We start from the raw sequence: 24,244 nt of genomic DNA, 5'->3' as shown, positions 1-24,244 counted from the left end.
CAGTCCATTAAATAATTACTTTGTATTGTATCTGGAGTGACAAGTAAGAGTGCAGCTGTACTGGGTAGCATGACTTTTGCTCAGAATAATATGAATGCATGACCTTGAAAGTCAGAAAAAAACCAACTGCAACCCACATTTACAATGCACAATTGCATCACTGAATTGGAATTTTATTAATGAGTACATTATTTGTTGCTACTTGCACGCAGTGACAGTAAGCAACCACTTTAACATCACTTTATTTTCCATTTCTTTCCCAGTGTTTAATTGCAGACTGATTACTCATTCTTGACCAGCCCATCAGCAGTCCTCAATTCACAGCTAGAGCCAGACTGGGATACTGTCACCATCCCAGCAGTTGCACAAGAGCTCAGACAAAGAGGCACTTTACAATGGAACAGCTGCAGAAGGGAGCTGACCAGGACTGTTTTCATGCGTAAGTACTACGTTATTGTGCGGAAAAAAGTGAAAACAATCAGTGGAGAAAGAAGAAAAAAAGCAACCAACAAAAATAAAATGAAAAGAAGGGGGAAAATGATCTGATCTACAAGATATTTCACTAGAATGCAGAAGAAATGCAAATCAGCAAACAGGCTGGTGATCAGAAATCAAAGTTAGTCTTTAGAAGTATCTGAACTACAGATCAATGCCAAATTTGCTCTCTATTTGTAGAAGAGTATCATGGATTAGATGCATTAAAACACTTTCTTGTATAATTAAAAAAGAAAAAACTATCTTCCACAGTTCTTAATACTTCCTAAAAATTGACAACAATAGTCTCTTTATCCAGCAAGTTCAATGCCATAGAATAAACAGCTCAACACACTGTTAAAGTAGCAACTCACAGATCTGAACTCTTAAACCTAGAGCCACATATAAGTGAAGGAGCAGAAATTTGTACAAGTGTTTCTTACTTATTCCAATGCGTCTTTGAATTCCGGTACAAGGATGGAAACATGATGGGTAAAATCTTTGCTGCATTATCACTAATTAAACTCATAATATATTCATTATTCCAGTAGTATAATGCTCGCTCCGCAACCTAAGATGACATGAGAAAAGGAACACTTCTTCAATCTCTTACAGAGCAAATAATTATAACATTTGACAAATATAAGGGAAAAGTAAGAAAAGTTGCAACTCAGACTTGGATTTTTTAGTGCTAATGAGAGTCATGGAGCTGATGGAAAGAGAGATGGAAAAACTGCTTTTTTCTTTGCTAGGGACATGATTCAATATACAACCCATGAACTCGGAAATTCAAGCAAAGAAATACTTTCCAAAAGAACAAGTATTTGTAGAATTCACATTACAAGTAATGAAATGCAAACACTCTACTGAAAGGGTTCAGGTACTTCTGAAAACAGGGTTTTTCAGCTTTTTTATGTTAAGCATAACACTGAAGTAGATCACCCAATATGAATGCACATATTGCACTCTTGAAAAGAAACAGTAAAACTAATTTTGGATCCCTACAATTTGACAGAGAATTGAAAACTTCAACAAATAAAATTCATTATGGTGAATAATACAAGTCTGCTTTATAAAAATTCTTATAGCACTATACATGCAGTAAATACAGACCTGAAAGTGTGGACTGGACACACATTTGGCTAGCTGTCTGAAGAGAGGTTCCATAACTTTAACAAATTCAGATGGTTCAATAACATCTAAAATTTCTTCTAGTTCATTTAAAAACATTACTTCTTTTGGACTGTGAGTCTTTGGCCAGTATTTTAGCAGTGCCATTACCACCTGTAGAGACAAAGATAAAATAATTCCATGATAATTTCACTTTACCTTGAATTGAATTATAATGTGTTAATAAGTCTGGTATTTTAAGAAGAACACAAAATTTTTGATCTCTTGTCCCACGTAACAGTAGTGATCAGACATGGTTCAGTGTCACAGAAATAACTAGGTCTAAACTCATTTCTTCAGAAAACAAAGTTATACTTCTAAAAGACATGTTCAAAAATAATAATCAAAATACTAGAGAGAAAACCAAACATCTAACTTAACATGATCAAAGTGCAGATTCGCTACGACATTATCAGGAAAATCACCTGCCACTTAAGTGACAGCAGCTTTAAATCTCTACCTTCCTGGGGATGGAATCCAAAACTCAAGCAATTAAGTTCTATCAATATATTTCAACAAAGTATTTACTATAAATGCCTGAATTGACAGGTGGCCAACTACTCTAGGTATGTTGCTCTTAAGCTTTGATTTGACTATCTTACTATAACTTTAGTCTTAATTTTCTTCATGGTTAATAAATTATTTACCCAGATTGTTTACCTAGCAGACCATGAATACTCAAAACATCATTCTATGACTCTATTTCTAAATATAAAAGCTACAAGCAATACTTAATATCATCACTGACAAGACAACTCTGAGAAATAAGTGCTTCTTTCATATATTTATTATCTAATCATGAAAGCAGACATACTTAAGATGTCAAAAACTTTCATGTGATAATTGTAAGGGGAAGCAAAGCATTTAAATTTGAAGGGACGAGGATCTTTTGAAGAGGAACTTAGTACTTTGCTGATGCGTGTATTAAGTTTTTAAAGAAAGTTGTAATCACATACCAATTTGGGATGGAAAAAGGAAACAAACTTGGTTGCATATTCAGTTCAGATTTCTACTAGAAAATATGCAACATCTTATCTGATGTCTGGAAGAAAGCTAAGAAAACAAGCTTTAATACAGTACAAATGGCAGAATGTCTGACATTAGCTATCTTAAAAGCTCCAGCTAGAAGAGAACTCTTGTTCAGGTGCATACTTCAATTTGTTTCAAGAAATCCAGTTTCCATTTTATAATGGAAATGGTCATGATCTAATAATGTGCACTTCTGTTAGCAGCAACTGTTTTATTGATCTCCTGATTAAACAAATTAGTTCTTACCTACTTGATAATGGGTGTAATGAAGCAAACCACTAGATACTATAGAGGACAGTAAAAATTATTCCTCTATGCAATCATGTGCAGCCAGACCAAAGTCTGACTTTGTCCAAGGTAGGCAGATATGAACAGGATCTGATTCAAAAGCCTTGCACCAATAGGTAGCTGTGTGTCAGAAATCTGTGTTCCATCATAAGATCCATCTCTCAACAGAGCACAGTTCAGGCAAGCTAATTTGTGACTAAACTCTTTCTGGATCCACCATCTCCTATCTGCTCAGCCAGAACAAAATAAGCAGAATAAAATCTGGTCTCTTGGTAAGACTTATACTATTAATATTGTTTTAATTAATTTTGGATATTCTGAACAACTGTTCAAAAAAACTGAATTTGATAGATCAAAATGGTTAAATATTTGACTCAAATATAAACAATTACAAATAAATACTTTGCTCCCCAAATTTCCTTAAACAGCCTACAGATGTAAGGAATATTAATATTAATATTTCAAAAGATGTAATAATAGAACGATAAACTTACCGGTTCTGTAAGTGTGCTGTCCTTTTCTAAAAACTGAACTACACAGTATGCCAGCTACAGTAAAAGAAAACATGTTTTATTAATTCTCACTATGAAACTGAACACATTTTGAAGTCATAAGCATAAGTCAAGAATAATTTTGAATGCTTCAAACAGAATACAAGTTTCTTCTGTAATTTAAAAAACTTAAAATTTAAAAACCTGTTTGGCAGACAACTTAAACAGAAGGGTGAACAGGCTTTAGCAATTCTTTCCAACCTTTGCAAGTCTGTAATCACCTTTTTCCGTGTTATAATATAGACACACATGACTTGATTTTTTTTTTTTTTTTAGACCTAGTACTTTGCATTTCATCACACTTCATCTTTTCAAATATACGATTTAAAAATCACAATTTTGTTCTCCAGAGTGCTTTCCACTCACTAACATTTTGGTCCCGAGCTGATTTAATAAGTATTTTCTATTTCATAACCTAAGTTAGATAAAAGTGCATTGAACCTTTGTAAATCTTGGAATTTTTACATATCACTACTACTGATAACTATGCCTATCAGTGCAAGCTGATGCAACCTGAGGCTGAATTACAGTATTTACCAATTGATTGCAGTGCTGAGAATGAGACTGTCCACCTATGCCTAAATAGTGAGTATTACATCCCTTTCACTCCATAGGTCAACAATCACAAACTAAGTGGGGAGATCACTGCTCATCTCACAGACTGTTTAGCCATCTTCCTAGCCTCTACATTTACTGAAGTTCAGCTGATGACCCAATTACTTTCCTTTTTTTGATAATTCCTATTTCTACCAGGAATGCCCCATGCCGAGATTACTGCAGCTGCCCTTCTTTCCTATTTGAAAGTAAATCTGATTTAACACAAAAACTAACTTTCTCCATGGATGTCTTCAGCAGCAAATCCTTCTAACTGCCACTGTTTCAATGTGAATTTTTACGTGTCTACTCCAGTGTTTCACACACTAAACTCACTTGAAGTAGTTTTCCATTTCAATCAGTAAGACATGTAAGAGAGACATCTCTATGTTACTACCTTGTTTTTACATGCTGAACAACAATGTAAATCACCTGAAGGTTTTGGAGAATTAGTTTGTGATTTAAGGGGAACAGATAAAGAACAGTATGTCTCAGGTCAGTAGAAAAGCTGGTGATCACAGATACCTGTTCTAGCTGAGATACAATGAGTCTTGCTGTTCACACCCCAACAGGTTTTGTTCTTTGCATTAGAAAAGAAAAAATTTTGAAATGGGAGGCATTTCATTCTATTACTTCAACAGCAACTGATGGAAGCCACTGAAGACAGGATCCAAAGCAAATGCTTATAAGCATCTCTCATTGCTAAAGAACTGCAATTATTGAAAAGGTATTCTTAAAAGTACAAGCTGCTAGTAATTTTATTTGAATAAATGGTACTTAGAACTCAGGAGTACTCAAACTACACTGCAAATATAGAACTTTCAAATTGCAAACCCAAAAGCTGTGTAGCAATCTCTCACAGAAAATTTCAGCATATCACAACAATACTGCACTTTCTCTTACACTACAATTTCTCGCTCCTCTCTAGGAATTCTGAATGGGACTAAATTTAGCACAGAAAAGATACAGATGGTTTAAAAGCAAGATAGAACTCAGAAGCCCCTTTTCTCTGTGTATTTCTAAAAGGATCTATTGAATTGAATAATGATGTCCTAGTAAATTCCCAATTCCCTTCAAAACACCAACAAACTGAATTCAGCTGAATTACTCCATGTAATTTAGAATAAAGTGTTTATATATCACATTCATACCATACTTTCAAAACCATACTTCTCTGCAATTTTTTAATGTCTAAACATTACAGACAAGAGGATAAACAAAAAATCCTGTGTGGATAAATACTAACAACTCTCACATTAACCAGCTACTACATGTGTTTAATCTATAAACAGTACGGTGCTTTAAAAAAAGGTATTATTTATGTACATGTTTTCTTTTAAATTTTTCTATCAACAAGTGAAGCATTATAGGCATATGTGCTAAGTAATTTCCCCCAGGCTGGTTAGCAGGGAAGTTTTGGAGCTTAGAACCAAATTCACAGAGACTTACTCAACATCTTTGACCAAGCTTACTTAAACACTAGTATGAAGAACACCAAGCAAAACTTACCTGTGGATGGTAGACACTGAGTGATTTCACTTTGTGCAATGGTAACAAAACTTTCAATAGGAATATTTTGTGCTCTTCTTTTAATGGTAAGGCAAATCCATTAATTATGCTGCCAGGAAAAGGAATTTAAAAATAAAGATCAGTAATTATATAGAAGTGTGCACTAATGTACAGGATATACAAAAATTCTTGGGCTTGTTTTCTAACATTTACAAATGAATAGAATAGTCAAATCAATGTCTGCCCATACCTTAACCAAGTTTATCAGAAGTCTCAAATTCTTCTTCCAAGCTGCACACAACTGTACCTACAGCTCAGACCTCACCCTTCACTATGAACTACTCATTGTTTCAAAGCTTTGAGTACACACCTCTCCCAGCTTCTTCATGGTATTAACAAATGAAACAGAGACTGGATGTAGAAGAGGTAATCCAGGACAGCAGAGAAGTCAAAATATAACTTCTTAACTATAAGTATTTCTGCAAGGCCCTAGAGTACAACCAAACAGCATCCCAGCACAAGACATCCCAGCTACAGCTGAGTGCAGATGTAGCTCAGTACTGGGTCAATGACACCTTTACCTAAACCCACACTACTAGAACAAGAAGCTCTGTGTCAACAACATGCTCAATAAAACTTCTTAATGGACTGGATGAATAACCAATACAGAACAGTTACAGCATAGAAGCCTCATTGAGAAATTTTGATTTGGAAGCCTGAGGGGGTAAAAAATCCTCAAACCAAAACAACATCACTTTTCAATTTGCAATGCTTAAAGCTAACCTAACAAAACCAAGAATGAAAAAGCTGGTGACTCAGTAAGAGTTTGGAAGACTTAGCTCCATATTCTAATACTTAAACTTAATAGTTTTCATGATGACTTTTGATGAGCATTACTGGAGTATAGTAGTGTGTTGAAGTAATGATGGACATGTAGCTTCTTTAAGCACTGAACATATAATTGAAAATTAAAGAACTATTCTGGGCAGCCATGTAAACCTAGGAAGTTTAAAAACATATTTTTAATTTCAACAGTCTTCTGGGCTGCATTAGAAACAGCATTGCCAGTAAGCTGTGCTAAGTGATCCTTCACCTCTGCTCAGCCCTGGTGAGACATCTGGTGTTTGTGTCCAGGACAAGAAGGATGCAGACATACTGTAGGGAATCCAGTAAAGTGCAACGAAGAGGCTGGAGCATCTGACACACACACAGAGGCTCAAAAATCTGTTTAGTTTGGAGCAGAGAAGGCTCAGCAGGATCCCACCCATGTGTACAAATACATGAAGGGATAGTGTGAAGAGTCAGATTCTTCTTAGCAATGTGCATTGAAAAGACAAGAGACAAATAGGAAGATGGGATATTTAATTCAAAGACAAGAAAAAAAAATCCTTTTTATTGTGAGTGTGGTCAAACATGGGAACCCATTGCCCAGAAAGGTTGTGTGGATCTTCATCCTTAGAGATACACAAAGCCTGACCAGGCAACCCTGAGCAACCTGCTCCTGCTGATCTGTTGCTTTCATGTGGAAATACCATAAAGTAATCCTAACTGAGCTTTTGCAGTGTTTAATGTATTAAAAAAATGTCAAAAGCTTGCACATAATTACAGAAAACAGTTAATAAAAAACTCACTAGTTTCAATGAGGCTATCAGCTTTAAATTGTAAAAATTTAGTGTCAAAGGCTTACAGATACATCACTGAAGTCTGAAAAATTATAGGGTTAGCAAAATGAGATTTCTGAAGTTTGATAACCTGTGCTTCCTTTGTTTATCCACTATGCATTCACAGAGAAATTTTTAATAAATTTCAACTCACTACATTTTACTGGTAGTTGCTTTACAACTGATGTTAATTACAAGGATCCTAAGCAGAAAATAAGACTTAAAATATAGGATTACAAAAATTGTCTTATCCCAAAACATTGCCACGAGGTTTAAGTTTTTTTTCTGTTTCTACAATCTTACAGAAAAGCCCATTGATTTTTGAAGCATACTCTTAAAGTCAAGTGAGTTTAATGAAACAAAACCTACAACTTACCTTCCCAGTATTTCCAGTAATTCAGCTATGCCATTGTGATGCTCTGTTTCATAAATAAACCTAAATAAATGAAACATTTTATAGGGTTACTGCCTAAGAGAGATACAAATCCAATACCAAGATCCCCATCTAACATTACAGGTAGCCTTGACCCCAAATATTTTAGTCACTCACTAAAAGGAAAGCAGAGAGACATAGTGGAAAAGAAACTTTGTGGAAACAAAAATCACTAGCACAACCAGCTGCTTTCAACCTTCACACCTGCTTGTTCTTTTCTCCCACATGTAACAAAGTAACTTACACTCAAGCTTTTCCCAATACTCATATTTTATGCCATTTTAATAATGCAAAACTGAACACGGCAAATAACACTTTAAATATTAAAATAACACAAGACTAGCATAATTAAATGCCATGACTCAACCTCCTATAGCAAATGCAAGCACAAGGTGTTCAAACAGTTACAAGTTCTGGATGTAAAAAGCTTTTTGGCATTACAGATCTCTGTGCATACAAAAGGCTCCTAATGAACAAAGGAAGTCACATTTTCCTGAGTCTTCTTTTGACAGTGCACTGTAATTTACTAGGCAGTCACCTTTCCAGCCTCCTTCACCCAAGTGTAAATTTATTGACAAGGTTCTATGCATGGCTTCAGGTAATTTGCAGAGTTATAAAAATTTACACTTAGGAGAAAATAATTCCACTAATTTGAAAGCATTTTTTTTTTTTTTTTGAAAATTTGTCATAGGCTGACATATTAACAACTACTTTTAATCCAGAATATTTGAAGTGGTAGTTTTTAATTCTTAAAAAGACCCCTTCCATATAATTCAGGACAACAATTCCTAGCAAAATTAAACACACTGATGCAAAAAGGTTTGGATTTAATTAATAGGCACATACAGGTTTAATAATTTTTTAGAAAACTATTTTAATTCAGGAAAAAAAATAGATGAATGCACTATGGGGAAAGAATTAATGTAATTCTGGTCAATGACAAAAAGATGAATGAAGGCCACACATTTCTTAGGCAAGCACAGTAATAAACTGACAATTTGAAGATAAAAGTATATGAAAGTGAAATGTTTTTAAAGTTGCATGCATACTTCAAGAATTTATCATTTCACACAGCCAATTCACTAACTCAAGACAGAAGCTGGAATAACTTCCTTCCTCAGTGATCCCCAAGTGCACCAGTTTACATTTGGATGCAAAATTTTTAAACTTCGAGCTCCTAAATATTACACAGCTAAGTGAGCTTTTCTCTAAGTTTGTGGTTGGCTTTTCTTTTTCTCTGACTTTGTAGCTGTGCAAATTTTATAATCTCCCATATACAAGTCAGATTGAAAATTTTCTTACACAAACTATAGAAAGTCGATCTAAAGACCAGATCATTTTTAGTCTTCCAAAACCTTAGCACCAGAACTATCTGTAGTTGAAAACTTTGCTTCCACTACCCCTGAAAGCAAAGTGCAAGAAGTGGCAAATTAAAACAGTTTTCAGAAGTGCATATAATGTGCTATGCTGCTGTTTTACCATCTGGTTCAGATATTTGACCAAATTATGAATTTTGGATTTAATTTAATAACATTCATGGGTAGTTTATTAATATATGGGGGGGGGGGGGGAAGAGATATCTGCATTTTTAAGATTCACTTGTACTTTTTCCTTGGGATATACTGGCTCTTCACTTGTCCTGTGAAGTCAACTTCCAGCTGACTGCAATACAGTACAGGCTCACTAATTATTTTAAAGTAGCCCCTCTGTATCCCTTCCAAAGGCTCAGTTGTTGCCATGGGCAGGGAAGTTCAGCTCCCCCTACAGCTGGTACTGCCAGGTGCCATTCATGATATGGCACTGAGGGCCTGGCAGCTTTTTGCTACTGTCTGGAAGAGGTTCACACATTCACCTTTGGATGAAAATAGTGGCAGAGAAGGACCATGATGGAAGGAGTGTAAAACTGATATATGACATTATTATTTGTAGAAAAGCAAAGACTATCAAAAGGAAAAAATTAAAACAGGCTCCACAATCTTGCATTCACCCTGGACAAAACACACTTCCAAGGACCTTTGCTAATACAGGGGATTAATTTTTCATCTTAATTTTTTTTTTAAAATCAGTGATAACACCACAGTTCATTCTATGACAAGAAACAAATACTTCAAAAAAGGTCAACTGCACATGTCAATTCTGAGGAAAGAAGAGGAAGCAAACCTATTCCTTTTCAAGCAAATTACATATCTCTCAGTCATTCAATTTCAGCCCATTTTCTGCATTATAAAGAGCTACACCTCACTAAGGCATTAGTGTAATAAAACCACTACTACACCAAAAAAAAAAAAAAAAAAAAAAAAAAAAAAAAAAAAAAAAAAAGCAGCAGCAGCTTCCCACAAAGATACCAAACCACCCACTAAATCATAGACTAACTCAAATTTCAGCTGCCAGATTTATGCCATGGCCAAGACTACCCTGATTTAAATCTCCCAGAGTGATATTAATTATTATTAGATGTAGCAATATTGACTATAAAAATATTAAGAATTTAACTGCATACCTGATCACATGTACCATAATACAAAGATATTGACATACCTATAAAATATATTATTAATTTGTTTCCGGATGTAAGCTCTTAAGCCTAAGAATTTCCCATATATTCTGTGAAGAGTTGTTTTAAGAAAATCTCTTTCACGAGGATCTTCACTGTCAAAGAGCTCTAAAAGCTGAAAAGAAGGAAAAAAGATGCACTTTAACTGAATCTAATGTGTTGTAAAAATAATTTAGAGCTTGAAGTAAAAAAAAAAAAAAAAAAAAATCTTTTTTTACCTCACCTGTAATACAAACTTCTGATCAATATATTTCTTAGCTATATTAGGTTGAAAATCTGGAGATTCTAAAAATCTTAAGAAAAATTCATAAACAAGCTGGAAAAACAAACAACAACAAAGAAAACATATTAGTCTTCTGAACAAGAACCATTTTACAATCATCACACTACTAAAATTGCTGATTAGTTGCTCAGAACTGCAAAATATTTTTACTTCCATTTATCTATATAACACACAGTAAAGCTTTGCTCTTGCTCTCCTGACAAATTACAAGAACTTGAGGTTCTTTAAACTGCAGAAATTCTGCTGATCTCCATCACTACACTTTACTTAGATGACATACAGTAATCTAATATTTATCATGCCCAGAAGTACATGTTCTAAGAATTCTCTGTTCTTCACTGTTTGTCATGGTACCTCTGAAAGCTAAAGCTGTGCCAGAGCCAGATCAAAGCATTCATAGTGACAAATAGAAGCTCATTTAAAATCTCAGCTGTACCATCTCTACCACAAGAAACAATGAGTCTTTAACTTATAACAACTGATTTTTTAAAAAGATTTTCAGTTTTAATTCAAGAAACACATTTTTAAAATTACATAGGAAAGTAATTGATCGGAGATAAACACATAAACTAAACAATTTAGAATAGATAAACAATGAATTTTATGTCAAAATTCTGTTATAGGCAGTGATGTCTCATCCTCCATGAAGTACCTGTAGATGAGGCCAAGCAGCTTCTAAGGTTGGTTCATCTTCCTCTGGATCAAATTCTGCTCCCGTTGGATTGGAAGATGGTGGTAATGTTCTAAACATATTAACTGCAAACTGAAATTACATGTGCATTTAAGAACTCTGAAACAACTGAATGGCTAAAAAGCAGACTTCCAAGATAGTTTTGACTAAGAATTCTTTACATTAACTATTTAAATTAACATTTGCAAAAATACAAGCTATAACAACGAGGATCATTCATGCTTCTTTAAATAGTTCTAACTTGGAGAATACCTTTCCACATAGTTAGTACTCTTTGAAGCACAAAACAACTGTCAGGATGTGTTTTATGAGGATACTGCTCTGATCTCTCTACAGAGACATGTATGTAAGCAAATGTATGTAAAACATTTACAGAATCATTCTTATACATACACACTATATAAGGCCTTGCAGCAACCTGCAAAAGTGAAAGTCAGAAGTAGAGATGCAAACCAAAGATAACTCACATTTGGTTCTTCTCTGTACAATATTAGTTTCATTTCACATGGTGGCTGCACACATATGGGAACTCTTCAAAACCAAATTCCACAACACCACCATCCCCAGTGGTATTTCTCTTAAACCATGTCCACATACCTGACATTACAGAGCACTGAGGGGGGAGAGCTACACCCCACAATCCTTTCACACTATTTGAATTCTGAACCTCCTGAAAAACATTTAGCATCCTCATAGAAATGGACCAGTCTACAAACATGAACTACTTTTCAAGTTGCTGATACACATGTATTTTAGTGTTTCCAAGAACTTGTCTGGAAACAAGGGCCAAGGAGCATATATATGTATGTGCTGTGCTGCCATCTCCCATCTGGCAGATGGCTGAGCAGACAGTGGGAGGCAGTATCAAACTGCATCAGCTAAATCTGAAAGGCTTACATTACATTCCCATGAGGAATATAATGCTCTGTTTTTCTGCCTAATATTCCTTCAGTCAAGCAATTCAGACACAGGTGTGATACACACCAAGACTGACATGTCAGAGCGATTACTACTGCAAAGAATTAAAAGTAAAGCTGATATATCTTTATGTTCCCCTTTTAAAAAGCATGGACATCAAGTGATTAACCACTTCTGACCTTTGTTTAAAAAATATGATGAAAATTTGAAATTATCAGCGATCTTCTAAGAAAACAAATGCAGGAAGACTAGACTAAAAATTTAAAACTTGTTATGCTGTTAAACAAATGGAAGAATAAGCTTGTCTAAAGAATTCTTAAAGTCTCAGGCTCTCACTATAAAAAAGAACATCTGGGTCATGTCAGGTGTTAGCAACAAAGTATTGTACTCTGTATTTTTGAAAACAGAAAATAGAAAGATTAAAAACCTAGAGAGTATTTTTTTTCCATGAGAAATGGAAAAAGTGAAGCCTGATGTGATGTGTTTAGCATTTTATATACTTGACCAACAAAATACAAAACTGCTCAAATCAACCTGCAGGATCTTGCATTGAAAGCACAAACCTGAAACTCTGGTCTATATTAAGCCACTCTGGTCTATATTAAGCCACTGAGGTCTAGGAAATTTACAATAAATTAATATCAATGAGTCCTTTACCCATCAAATGGCTGATCTTTTTTCTAACTTCTCAGTCTTTTGACCAAACAGACAAGACACAATCTGCAAAGCCTGATCTCTAAGGCCAATTTCCCACAGAAGTGTAAGTAAACACAGCAAACTGAAAAATATTCCCCTCTCCAGCTCCTCCGCCCACCAACAAAATTCCACAAGACGCCCCCCCCCCCCCCCCCCCCCCAAACCTATGAAATTAAAGTCTTTAGAAACACTGGCATAGTTTGCCAAAATCCTGTCAGTGCTGCCAGCACTAACAACGATTGACTTCAAAGGACATAACAGGAGGATGGTAGAACAAACAAGGGAAAGAAAACAACCTGCATTTTTACCAGTTCAGGGGCTTTTCTGTAATGGCACTCATGAACCCTGCTTTTCTTGTGGCCCATTTCATACAATATTCTCATATTCTCAAGCAAGTAGGCATCAGAGATATTACACATTTTCTCTTCCCTTCTGCTGAGCAGCCTGAGTGAAGTTTGATATGAACAGCTCTGAATGAAGAGGCACATAACTGAAAGTCTGTGCTTTCTGTATTCATATAAAGAAAGGCAGCCTTGTAGTTAATAGAGAAACAAGCAGCACACTTCTATTCACAGCAATCCCTCTTACTCTAGAGGACAGAAAACACCACAACTGCACTGCCCCTTCAAAAGCAAAAAAAACAACCGAAAAATCAGCAAAGCCTTAAGCTCACATGGGCATAACTGAGTATGTAGTTTTAATAATGCATGAATAAAATTAGATGTGCTCCTATATATAGTGTCAATTTTAAATAGTAGTACTACCCTATGTGCTAATGCACAACTGAATATGAATATTTTCATAAAGCCCTGATTTCTTCTAAAGCCAAGCTAAAGAAAAGGATATATTATTTTCTAAGTGAGAATCTGTAATGGATGCTTTTCATCACAAAACCCTAAATACACCACATACATTTACAAAATTTACTCAGACATTTGTCCACACATTCTATAGTTTTGAGAAGAGGTACTTAACTATATTACACCTAGGAAATGGAACTTGTATAACAAGCAATTAATAAAACATTTCCTTTTTCATCACATTTTTGCTTAGAAATATAAAATTAATTTGAAGGACATATCAGCTGGCTCTTTGAGGAAGGGAAAATAATCTTGAATCCACTCTGAATGTAGAACATCAAATTCATTTTAGAAATTAATTTATCATATTTTTGAAAAAAAGACTTAGGCTTAACATTAAATTATTAGCTAAGCCACTAGATGAATATATAGCTTAAAGAAAAGATCTTACTATAATTTAGTCCTGGATACTTGAAGTGAAAAAAAAAGAAGGGTGGGGTGGATACTGGATAGACATGACAACATGACATGAGCAGTAAGACCACAAAGAATAAAGAAGAATGTAACTGTAAAGTAAGTATTTCTTTTGTCAGAGAGAAAGAATGTTTGAAGGTATGGAAAAGGAAACATTATTTTATTTCCAGTAAACAGATAATCTGTGAAATTCACTGCTGCAAGTGATTGGCCTAAATAATAATTTAATAACACCAAACAGAACTTGGACACATACAGACATATATAGCACATACACATGTATATACATAAACAAGTAACCTCCAAGATGTGAAATATGGCAGAAGAGCATAGCAAAATTTCCATTTCCCTGTCAACTCCACAAACTTTCCAAACTGAGAACCATTCTCAAATGTATTTCTTGTTCCTCATAACTTTATTGAAAATGCTATTCCTCACTAATATAATTCAGTGGCAGCACAGAACTTACCAATGCTTCTTAAAAGAGTTTTAAAGTACATGAAGACATTATATTTCTTTTCCTTAAAGTCCTCATAATCAATTCAGATATATGTCTAGAATCCAGCAAATGTACATGATAATCTACACATACATGCCTAAAGGGAAGATCATAACACTACTGGAGAAAGAGTACAGTTGTTCCAACAAATGACCAAAGTGAAAAAAAACAACTATCTGAATTTAACCTCAAAATACCAGACCAGGTGCCTTCACTGACAGTGTCTCTCACAGTGCTGTGTAAAACCCATGCAAGGAAACCCACACCCTTTAGACCTTGCATGCAAAAAGCATTTTAAATTCACCAAAAGAATCTTCTAACACTGCAGGCTACCAGCAAAACACTGGCAACCACGACAGCAGCCAGATTCTGCTGCAAGATTTGTTCAGCTGACCAAAGTGCAGACCTGGTTACCACTGGGTGCATCTGAAAGCAAAGAAAGTTCACATTCTCCTGAGGCAAATGCACTGCAGCCATAACTGTTTGGTGGAGGAAGATAATGCAGGCATAGGAAGCACAAGCAATGAACTATGGACAGTTAAAAATTCTTGCACAGAGCAAGCACCAGTGTCTGACACTGGTATTTAAGAACTCATCATGAACTCCACTTGACCCAAATAAAGTCTGGGCAAGATTATTCTCTTTCATATCTCTCCTTTCAACAGTGTCAAGTACTCCAAAACAAGCAATCAAAAAGAAAAAAAAAAACCTCCAGAGATATAAATAAGTTATAAAAACATGGGAAAAGCCATGATCCCACATCTCTTCATTAACCATCCTCAATGCTTTGGGAACATGTTTGACATCCAGAGTTATGTGTAATCCTCATATACTCAGAAGTTCTCATGAAAATAACTTCTGTCTCAGTAAACACTTATTGCTGATTTAGATAACAATCATCATAAGCAATATCCTACATACTATAAATCCTTAGAATCTTTGAAGAAGCTTCAAGGTCTCTGATTTGCAGGAGGACCACTAAATTTGATTAAGTTCACATTTATGTTAAATAAGCACTGTTTTCTCAACCCACAGAAAATTCACCCTAAGTTATAAAGCCTTTGGGAAAAATCATCCTGTTGCACATAGCCAAGAGCTTCTTCTAGGCTTATTGGTTAGGAATTTCAAAAGACACTTCCTGTTCTCAGAGTTTTGCAGACAACAGCTACAGACCTCAACCCAACTGCTTCTCCAAGCCACTGGTGTCTGGTCACCACCACAAAAAGAGCTGAAAGACTGCTGCAATTTCATGGCCTCCCACTGGGGAGAGGAGTTACATACAACAGAAAAATAAGCTAAGTCCAGCTAGCCAGGATTTGGATAGTGAGTAGGGAGGGACAATGCAGTCTGAATAGTTCACATAACTTGTTCCAGCAGAAACTTCATCTGCCATCCTGTGCACTTAATAAAACCCAACTCTTACTGTCACCTCTGGACACAGAATAAAGTTAGTCTCTGGTACTGAGCAGGATTACAACTATCAAGCTTGCACAGATGATCTTAATTCTAGTCTTCCAATTTTTTAAAATTTCAGTTTTATAAGGAATGTGGTTTTTTTAACAGTTATATATATATGTGTGTATGTATATATTTAACTTCTCTCCCTATTTTTATAAATACAAGATTTTGTTTTTATCAACCTAAACCATCATCTAATTCTGCTTCATATATGTGTCTAGTTTCTGTCTTACAAAAAAGAAATATATCAACACTGGCAATAACATTTCAAAGCCCTGTTATTCTTTTGCAGACGTGCAAACATAGTTGGTCTTTTTTTAAGATTTCAGCGAAATTTCTTAATTGATACAGCTGAAGAAGCAACATTGAATTATAAAACAGCAAGTTCTCACTGTTAAATCACTTACCATATGTACTACTTCAGGGTAAATAGGTTCCGTAATCACATTGCGATTGTGTGTGATATATTCTACCATTTCACTTAAAGCTGCTCGTTTTACTTCCTTCCACTTTAGGTCACTTAGTGGATCAGAAACAAAGTCAAAAAGTACACAACATTGTCGTAACTTCTGGATAAAAAGCTTTTCTTGATCCGCTGGAGGAACATCTGAAAAATGAAAATAATTATATAATGTTCAAATTATACTGTAGTGGATTCACTGCCCTCCCCATTTTTACTCTATGAAACAGTTATAGAAGTGTTTAAGATTACAAGATTACAAACTTTCTAAATCTTCACACAACTTTTCAGGAATATCATGTTCCAGAGTATGAACCCCACTGAAATACTGTGTACATGTCAGGATGATTAAAAAAATTGCAACAGTGATGCATAACTTGCCCTTGCCTAAAACAGACACTTTCATGGAAAAAATAAATACTTGAAAAAATGCCTGTATGTGCTTTTTGTTTTGCTTAAGTAATCCCATGAGCCATTAAAATGATGGATATATGTGAGATTAAAAATTATACACAGCTAAAACTTCCAGGATCAGGACTAAAATATTTAGGAAATACTAGCTAACTGGCTAGAGGTCAAGAAAGCAGTACCATGCTTTGAATGCAGCAAAAACTTGTGTCCAATTAAAATGGTCCCATGATTACAGCATGAATCTTAAGACATGAAATGTGAACATACCACAAAGAGTCTGCCTGAGTTTATACCATAACACATTTTATGTTTCTGCATAATGACTTTTTTATTGTTAGATACAAACTACTATGGCAGTAATATACTAAAAATAGGACTAGACTGACTTTGTATGTAGTTCTGCAATTTACTCCCAATTCTTCTTCCAATTGATGACTTTTTCCTCAAAGTACCACAAAATGCTAGAATCCTCTTACACAAGCAGCAAGATCTACTGCTCAAGTATTTCAAGTGGTATTACTGAATACAAGCACATGTGTATGTACAATCTTACTGACTGAATGTGCAACAGGTCTACAGTCCAGTTGTTTAAATATAAGTTGCTCTCCTTATAAGTGCCTGAAAATCTTCCTATGATAACAAAACTGAAATAGCTCCTCTCTCATGAAGTTGCTTTCCAAAGTATTTTTGATATAATAAACATGGAAGGCTTATTTGGTTTGAAACAGCTGGCAATTTTTTTTAAAGTTACAGGCACCTAATTGCTCTCAGGAATAATTCCAGTTAGAAAACACCATATAGTAATAGCCCTGAAGAACATGCATAACAAAAATGTAGTCTTCATGAAAGAAACCACAGCCAGTTAGACTTTGGTGTCACCAAGACACCTGGGACAGTGCAGAATTCTAGAAGAAGAAAGAAGGTGCTAGGTAACAGGTGTCCCTATGCAGAGCAACAACTTTCTGACAAATAAAACAAAATTTCTGTCCAGTGTTGTGAACAAAGCCACACAAATTTTGTATCTGAATACCCATGCTTTTGTTTATTTGAATTAAAATCTAAAGTAATAAATAATTTATCCTGAGAAAATATCAAAAAAGTAATTAATTGAGAAGTTTGCATACTGAAAGCCAGCCAAATTTATGACCTGAATGTAAAAAAGACTCAGACATACAAAGTGGTTGAAGTGGTTACCTTTCCCCAATTAACTGTAAAATGGAAAGTGGTTCAACCTGAAGCATAACAACAGTTACACTTAGGGATACTGTGCTATGAATGTACACTCCACAAAATCCAAAGCCTAAATGCAGACTATAATTATACAAGTAATGGACATACAATTACAGTGATTACAGTACACTAACCTTAAAAGAGGAAGCATTAAAGATGTAATTACCACTAACAGTGAAAGTTAAAGACTGACAACTAAGAAGGTCAAGAAACACCCTCAGCTAGGCAGCCACCTACTTTGCCATTTATTCTTAGGTGGCTTAACTATTTTAAGTACCTCAGTCATCCCCATTATTTGAGAGATCTTCATACAGACTGACAACCACACATATTTGTAATGAACTGTGTTTTGTTTATTTGGGTGAGACATAACCCCCCCCTTTAGGATTGCTCATCCACATCTTCCAAGTGTCTGGACCTCACATCTCTTCCAGTACTTTGTCTGGAGTAGTTGCCTTGAAAGCAGGGTCATTCCTACTTTTAAGGTTTGAAAGGATGATTTCAGCATGATACCAAGCAGAAGTGGTTAAGAAGACAACTTAAGCACTCTGTAATTTTTGTGCAGAGCATGTGTGCACATCTGCAGACCAACTCTGGCACACCCAACAAGTCACTGATCCTCAGACATTGGCCAGGGACTATCTGGTTATGCTCTTTCAGTTAACTGCATGCAGGTTTCCAAATCATCTACCCGTTCAATCAAGCAATAACACCTCACCTCCATTTGCTTAATTAGCTGGCATATTTGAAGAGAGAGCCATTAGGGAAAAAATTCCTTACTTGTGCAACTCTGGTGCTCCATTCCCCAATGACTGTGGGAAGGTCACAGTTAACTCAGAAGCTACTCCTTAAACTTACATTAGAACTGATACCTAGAGCTATTCACTGAGCAATGTTTCTTTAAAATAAAAACCAAAACCCAAACACCCTCACTCCCAGTCAAATCAAACCAAAACCCCATATATATTCTGCTTCCCTTCCCCAACTGGTAGCTATGATTTATGTAATCTTCACAGGACTTGCTTCTAAACAGTAGCAATAGAATAATCTTTTTCATTCACTCCAAACACTTAACCCTGTCAACAGTTATACCTGAAATGAGTATTATCTTTGCCCTTCTACTGGAACAGGAGCACCATTTGTAATAATCCCAAAGAAGGTCAGTCTTATATTTTGATTGAAGGTACATCAGTTCCTGACACAGTTTTACAGGAATCTGTTATTTTATGCCTAAGCCTGCACCCAACTGTTCTTTTTTGTAAGAGAAAAATATACACTGGAAAAAGTATCAAAAGATGGTAGGTATTATGAGCAAGGTACATCTCTGGGAAGAGAGATCAGCTTTTTGTCTTCTTTGGGTTGTTCAGAGGTTTTTTTTCCTTACAATTACAGGATAACAATTGGATCAAATTATACAACCTCAGATATGCAAGCTCTGCCCCTTTTGTTTTAACAGTATCAATACAGAAATAGCTAATCAGTATAAAATTTACAACATCATCTTAACCTGTGGCATTGCCAGACTTTTCTGTATACTGATCAGTATAAAACAAGCTACTTTCCACTTTACAACTGATACTAGCTGTGCTTTTATTATCAGATTACCTAGACCATTATCTCACTCTGAAAGGCAGCACTTCCAGTCCATATTTCCCTTTGAAACAGCCAGGTAAAGATCAGAGGTACTCAGTTACCAAGTGCCTTAGCAGAAAACAATTGACTGGAAAAGCTTAAATTAGAACACTTAACTCTGTATGGAAACAATCTTTGGAAGCTTCAGGCATGTCTTCAGCAATTCTTACTGCTCACTGCAAACAGATTTCACTCTGGTAGCTGTCCTTGACCTCACGTGATTCTCAGCCAGGATGTGGCACTGGTTTGCACCCAGGAGCTATCACCTCCACCTTTTCTTTTGCAATTTATAGACCAGCTACAGAACTAAAACACATGAACATTCTAACAAATCAAGATGTCTTCACATTAAAACAAATTTTTCCTGGTTTTTAGGAAAATTAGCTAAAGTAAAAATAAATCAGAAAACACTGAAGTTAGTATTTTCAGTTTATGTTAAGTATTCTATGACACACAAATAGAACTGCCATATAGGAATGCAGGGATCTTACAGTTTTCTCAATTATATTTTTCATGTTCCTTGAAATCTTAAGTTATATTTTGAGTTTTGTGTTGTAATTGTGACATCACTGGGCACAGATGATAGCTCCATCCCCTACCTTTTTCATTGAAGCCCATTTTTCTGACAACAGTGTAATGCAACAGTTGCTGAATGGAGGACAAAAGGCAAGGCAGGGTAAATGGGTGACCCAGAGATGTCACATAAAACAGATGATTTCTAGTACAGACTGGAACTGAGATAAGGTTGAATTTCAAATTTTAGGTCATATTCTGACACAGAGAAGAGCTGATGCAATTCCTACCACAAAACACAATTTGTGGCCAGTCAAACTCACCATGTTACATCATTTTAAAAGCAGAAAACAAGAGATATGGTTAACAATTCGCAAAATATACATTCAGAAGATAAGATTCATCTCAGTTGTGTGAATACATTTCACTCATATATGAAAGCTCAGCAGAGGTACCAGATTTGGTTGGCTGACAGGTCTCTATTTCATTGAAAGAAAAGTAGCCCTTTTTTCTTTTAAACTATCAGATATCCACAGCTACCAATCAGGACTATGCACACACAGTAAATAAAGCTCCTCTCATTTTAAATGGGCAGCTAGATTTTTTTTCATAAAGAAAGATACACATAAGTTTAAGCCAGAGAATATCACCACACAAAGGGGAAGAAGCATGTGCAAAAACAAGGTCATAGAAAAAAAGACAAAAAAAAATCAAATGCTCAAAGTAACTGCTCCTTTAATACACTGGTGTAGAGTAAAAATCGAAGCATGTAGGATGACTCCTGCTTGCAAGCAGACAAAACCTCATAAAACATGTCAGCAACCCTAATGAAGGACTAGAATTATTAATGATTTGGAAAAGCAACATTTAATTGTCAAGCAGGGTGCTACCCAGAGGATATTCCTAAATTTACTGGCCACATGGTCCTTTCTGCAGGTCAAAAGTATTAGTACATTTTCAATTTGATGTTTATTGGCAAAAAAAGCAGCATTAAAGCTTGACTGAAGCTTTGTATGATGCCCTGTATAGTTGTACTTCCACAAGGGGAGTCTAGTATCTTGTAATGTTCTCTTAAAACACTTCAGTTGACAATACCAAAGCAGCACTTTTTCAAAGAATAAAGAGTTCAGTGCCTGGAGTAAGAGAAATGGAAATTGTCAGACACAAAGGAGAGGAACTACACAGTTTGAAAAGGAGAACATAATCTGTCATAGCATGGCTTTACCAGAACTAATACTTTTTCCAAAACTAGTGATCAAGTCCTTAAAAATGAGAAGAATTATTACAAACACTGAACTACCATTTGATAAAATTCCATTTAAAACATTTACCTTATTTTGAAACTGTTTAATTACTATCCTAATTAAAAGCAAGAAACACTGTTCTGGAATTTTTATTGCATTTCTATTATGTGACCAACTTTTTATAGTTTTCAGTGATTTTACTGAAATCATGATGACAATAACACTAATTAAGGATGACAGTCTACCATTAACAGAATTCTATCATAACACATGATATTGGTAATAAGTGGAAGTGGGTGGTACATGAAAGAAAGCTTCCAATTCATGCATGGACAAATTTAATTTAAGCTATTTCTTTTAGCAGCATATAAAAATAAACTCAAGGAAGTACAAGAAGGTACTAAAATTATACACAATACATTTTTTACTATAACTAGCAACTCTAGGAGTGGGAGTTTGGCTGCAGATAATTCAAAGCAAGCAAGTAGTTGTATAGATGCACAGGACTAACAAATACATAGAAAATACTGCTGTTTATATTGTTTTATTTATTGATCCTGCAGAAACATTTCTTGGCCAAAAGAAATGCTTAAAACAAGAAAAATGACAACAGCGACCAAAAAGCCACAGGAACACTCATGGAAAAACAGAGTGCTAGTACATAGCTCAAGAAAGCACAACACAGAAACATTTTAAGTGGCACAGAAGAGGAATAAACTTCCATTCTTTATTTCACTATTGAAGTGATGTACATGTCAGTGTTGTAAAGTATCATCAAGAATACAGGCTTACTCTAAAAGAATTGAGCTGTAAGTTTAAGGTCCTTTTCCAACTACCATGTATGAGACCTGTAAGTATTCCTGTCTTTTTGTTGGTTTTTTGGGGTTTTTTTTAACACTTGAAACATCTCCCATCAGAAACAGGACACTGAAGTGCAGATAGACTTTGTCTCAGGTACAATGAGTTCACGAAACCCAAAATACTCTTGATCAGTAATTCAAAATATGTTAGAGATACTGAGAGCTCCCATAAGGATTATAAGAAAATACTTTACTCCAACCAGCTATTATCAAAGTAAAGCTGTTTTGTTCAAGGCCAGCTAGAAGGTGAGCTGAGAAGAGCAGGTGAGTGCACAAGGGAAATGTCCAGTCCCAGGCAGTACCTGGAGAGTGAACTGAGACTTCCCAAGTGTGTCCATCTTCACCAGCTGCCCTGATGCAGCCCCGTGATGTTCAGCACCTGGGCAGGTATTCCAGAGACATGGCAATGAGAACCAGCTGCAATTACAGGCTGATGTCCACTCCTCTGCATTCAAGGAACTGAGCAGCTGCCAGAAATACCTTTTGGCTGTTCTTCAGATAACAGAAATTTTTAAATGGAAAAACCCCTGCCTTGTATTTCCCTGTATTTGGAGAAATTACCTTGTTCCTACCTGCCACTGTTTCACATTTTCACCTGAAAAGCTGACAACCAGAATGTGATAGACACACAAAATATAACTACTTCCCTAATACTTATAGAAAATAAGGTTTAAAAACAATACTTAAAATTATAAACATGTGGCACATTTGCTACATAAAATTCAAAAAGCAAGTGTCTTTTATTTAATTTTCAAATAGTTCAATTTTGGGGCACTCAGGTACTCCATCTTATTTAAAGATGTCTTCTTTCCATCAAACAAATTCCATTTAGTAATAAACATTCAAACTTTACATTTTAATAAAGCAACAGCACTGATATTGTTTCTATGCCAATCTGCAGCCTGGATCAAGTTATAATTGCACTTCAAATAAAAAAGTTCTTTCACCTATGACAGCTTGTGTATGAAAATAATCCTCATCATGTGTCCAGCTCCAGGGTCCCTGACACAGGAAGGCAGGGACTGGCTGGAGTGAGTCCAGAGAAGGATGATGAGGATGCTCAGAGGGCTGGAGCACCTCACCTGTGAACACAGGCTGTGGGAGTTGGTGTTCTCCTGCATACAAGAGTAGTCTGGGGAGACCTTACAGCACCTTCCAGTATGTAAAGGAGCTACAAGGGAGTTGGAGAGGGACTTTTTACAAGAGAGTGGAGTGATAGGACAAGGGGTAATGGCTTTAAACTGACAGAGGGCAGGTTTAGTGTAGACATTAGGAAGAAACTCTTTACTGTGAGGGTGGTGAGACACTGCAACAGGTTGTGCTGAGAATGTCCATCCCTGCAAGTGTTCAAGACCAGGTTAGATGGGATTCTGAGCAACCCAGTCTGGTAGAAGCTGCCCCAGCCCATGGCACGGGGTTTGGAACTGAAAGCTCTTTAAGGTCCCTTTTAATCTAAACCATTTTATAGTATGATTCTATGAGACACAAGTGGGGAGGGGAAGGCAAGAGGAATATGTTGAAATTCATTAAGGAACACAGCATTTAAGATTTTTGGTTTCTAAATAAAGAAATCTCTTGGCTAAATTTTCATTCAAAAGAGTGGCTTTTCATTTGATTATGAGGCTTTTAAACTAATGTATTTTTCCATGTAATGAAAAAAAAAAGATTGTCAGAATCAAATGAGCCATTACCAGACTAATTAAACAGCAACTGAAAAAAAGAAAGAGAGAGAAAAAAACCCCACAATACTTCAAGAATCCTACAGCTTAGAAGAACCTGAGAGGAATGAGAAGCACATGCTTTGTCAGTCCC

General features: G+C 35.6%; 1 protein-coding gene across 3 annotated transcripts in view; it reads right to left on the bottom strand.

Annotated features, from left to right (window-relative positions):
- Positions 1 to 24,244, bottom strand: part of PPP2R5C (protein phosphatase 2 regulatory subunit B'gamma) — a 75,140-nt gene that overhangs the window by 11,017 nt on the left and 39,879 nt on the right. For all 3 annotated transcript variants that reach the window (XM_079309755.1, XM_079309756.1, XM_079309757.1), the window contains 9 exons: positions 16,490 to 16,689; positions 11,199 to 11,309; positions 10,487 to 10,579; positions 10,248 to 10,378; positions 7,653 to 7,712; positions 5,616 to 5,724; positions 3,456 to 3,509; positions 1,588 to 1,758; positions 918 to 1,045 (listed from right to left, as the gene is read on the bottom strand). In XM_079309755.1, coding sequence (XP_079165881.1) covers positions 918 to 1,045; positions 1,588 to 1,758; positions 3,456 to 3,509; positions 5,616 to 5,724; positions 7,653 to 7,712; positions 10,248 to 10,378; positions 10,487 to 10,579; positions 11,199 to 11,309; positions 16,490 to 16,689 — 1,057 coding nt within the window. The remainder of the gene's footprint in view (positions 1 to 917; positions 1,046 to 1,587; positions 1,759 to 3,455; positions 3,510 to 5,615; positions 5,725 to 7,652; positions 7,713 to 10,247; positions 10,379 to 10,486; positions 10,580 to 11,198; positions 11,310 to 16,489; positions 16,690 to 24,244) is intronic.

Source organism: Erithacus rubecula, assembly GCF_903797595.1.
Source record: "Erithacus rubecula genome assembly, chromosome: 6".
Taxonomy (NCBI): Eukaryota; Metazoa; Chordata; class Aves; order Passeriformes; family Muscicapidae; genus Erithacus; species Erithacus rubecula.
The sequence above is the reverse complement of the archived record's forward strand: the minus strand, read 5'-3'. Positions and strand labels throughout refer to the sequence as shown.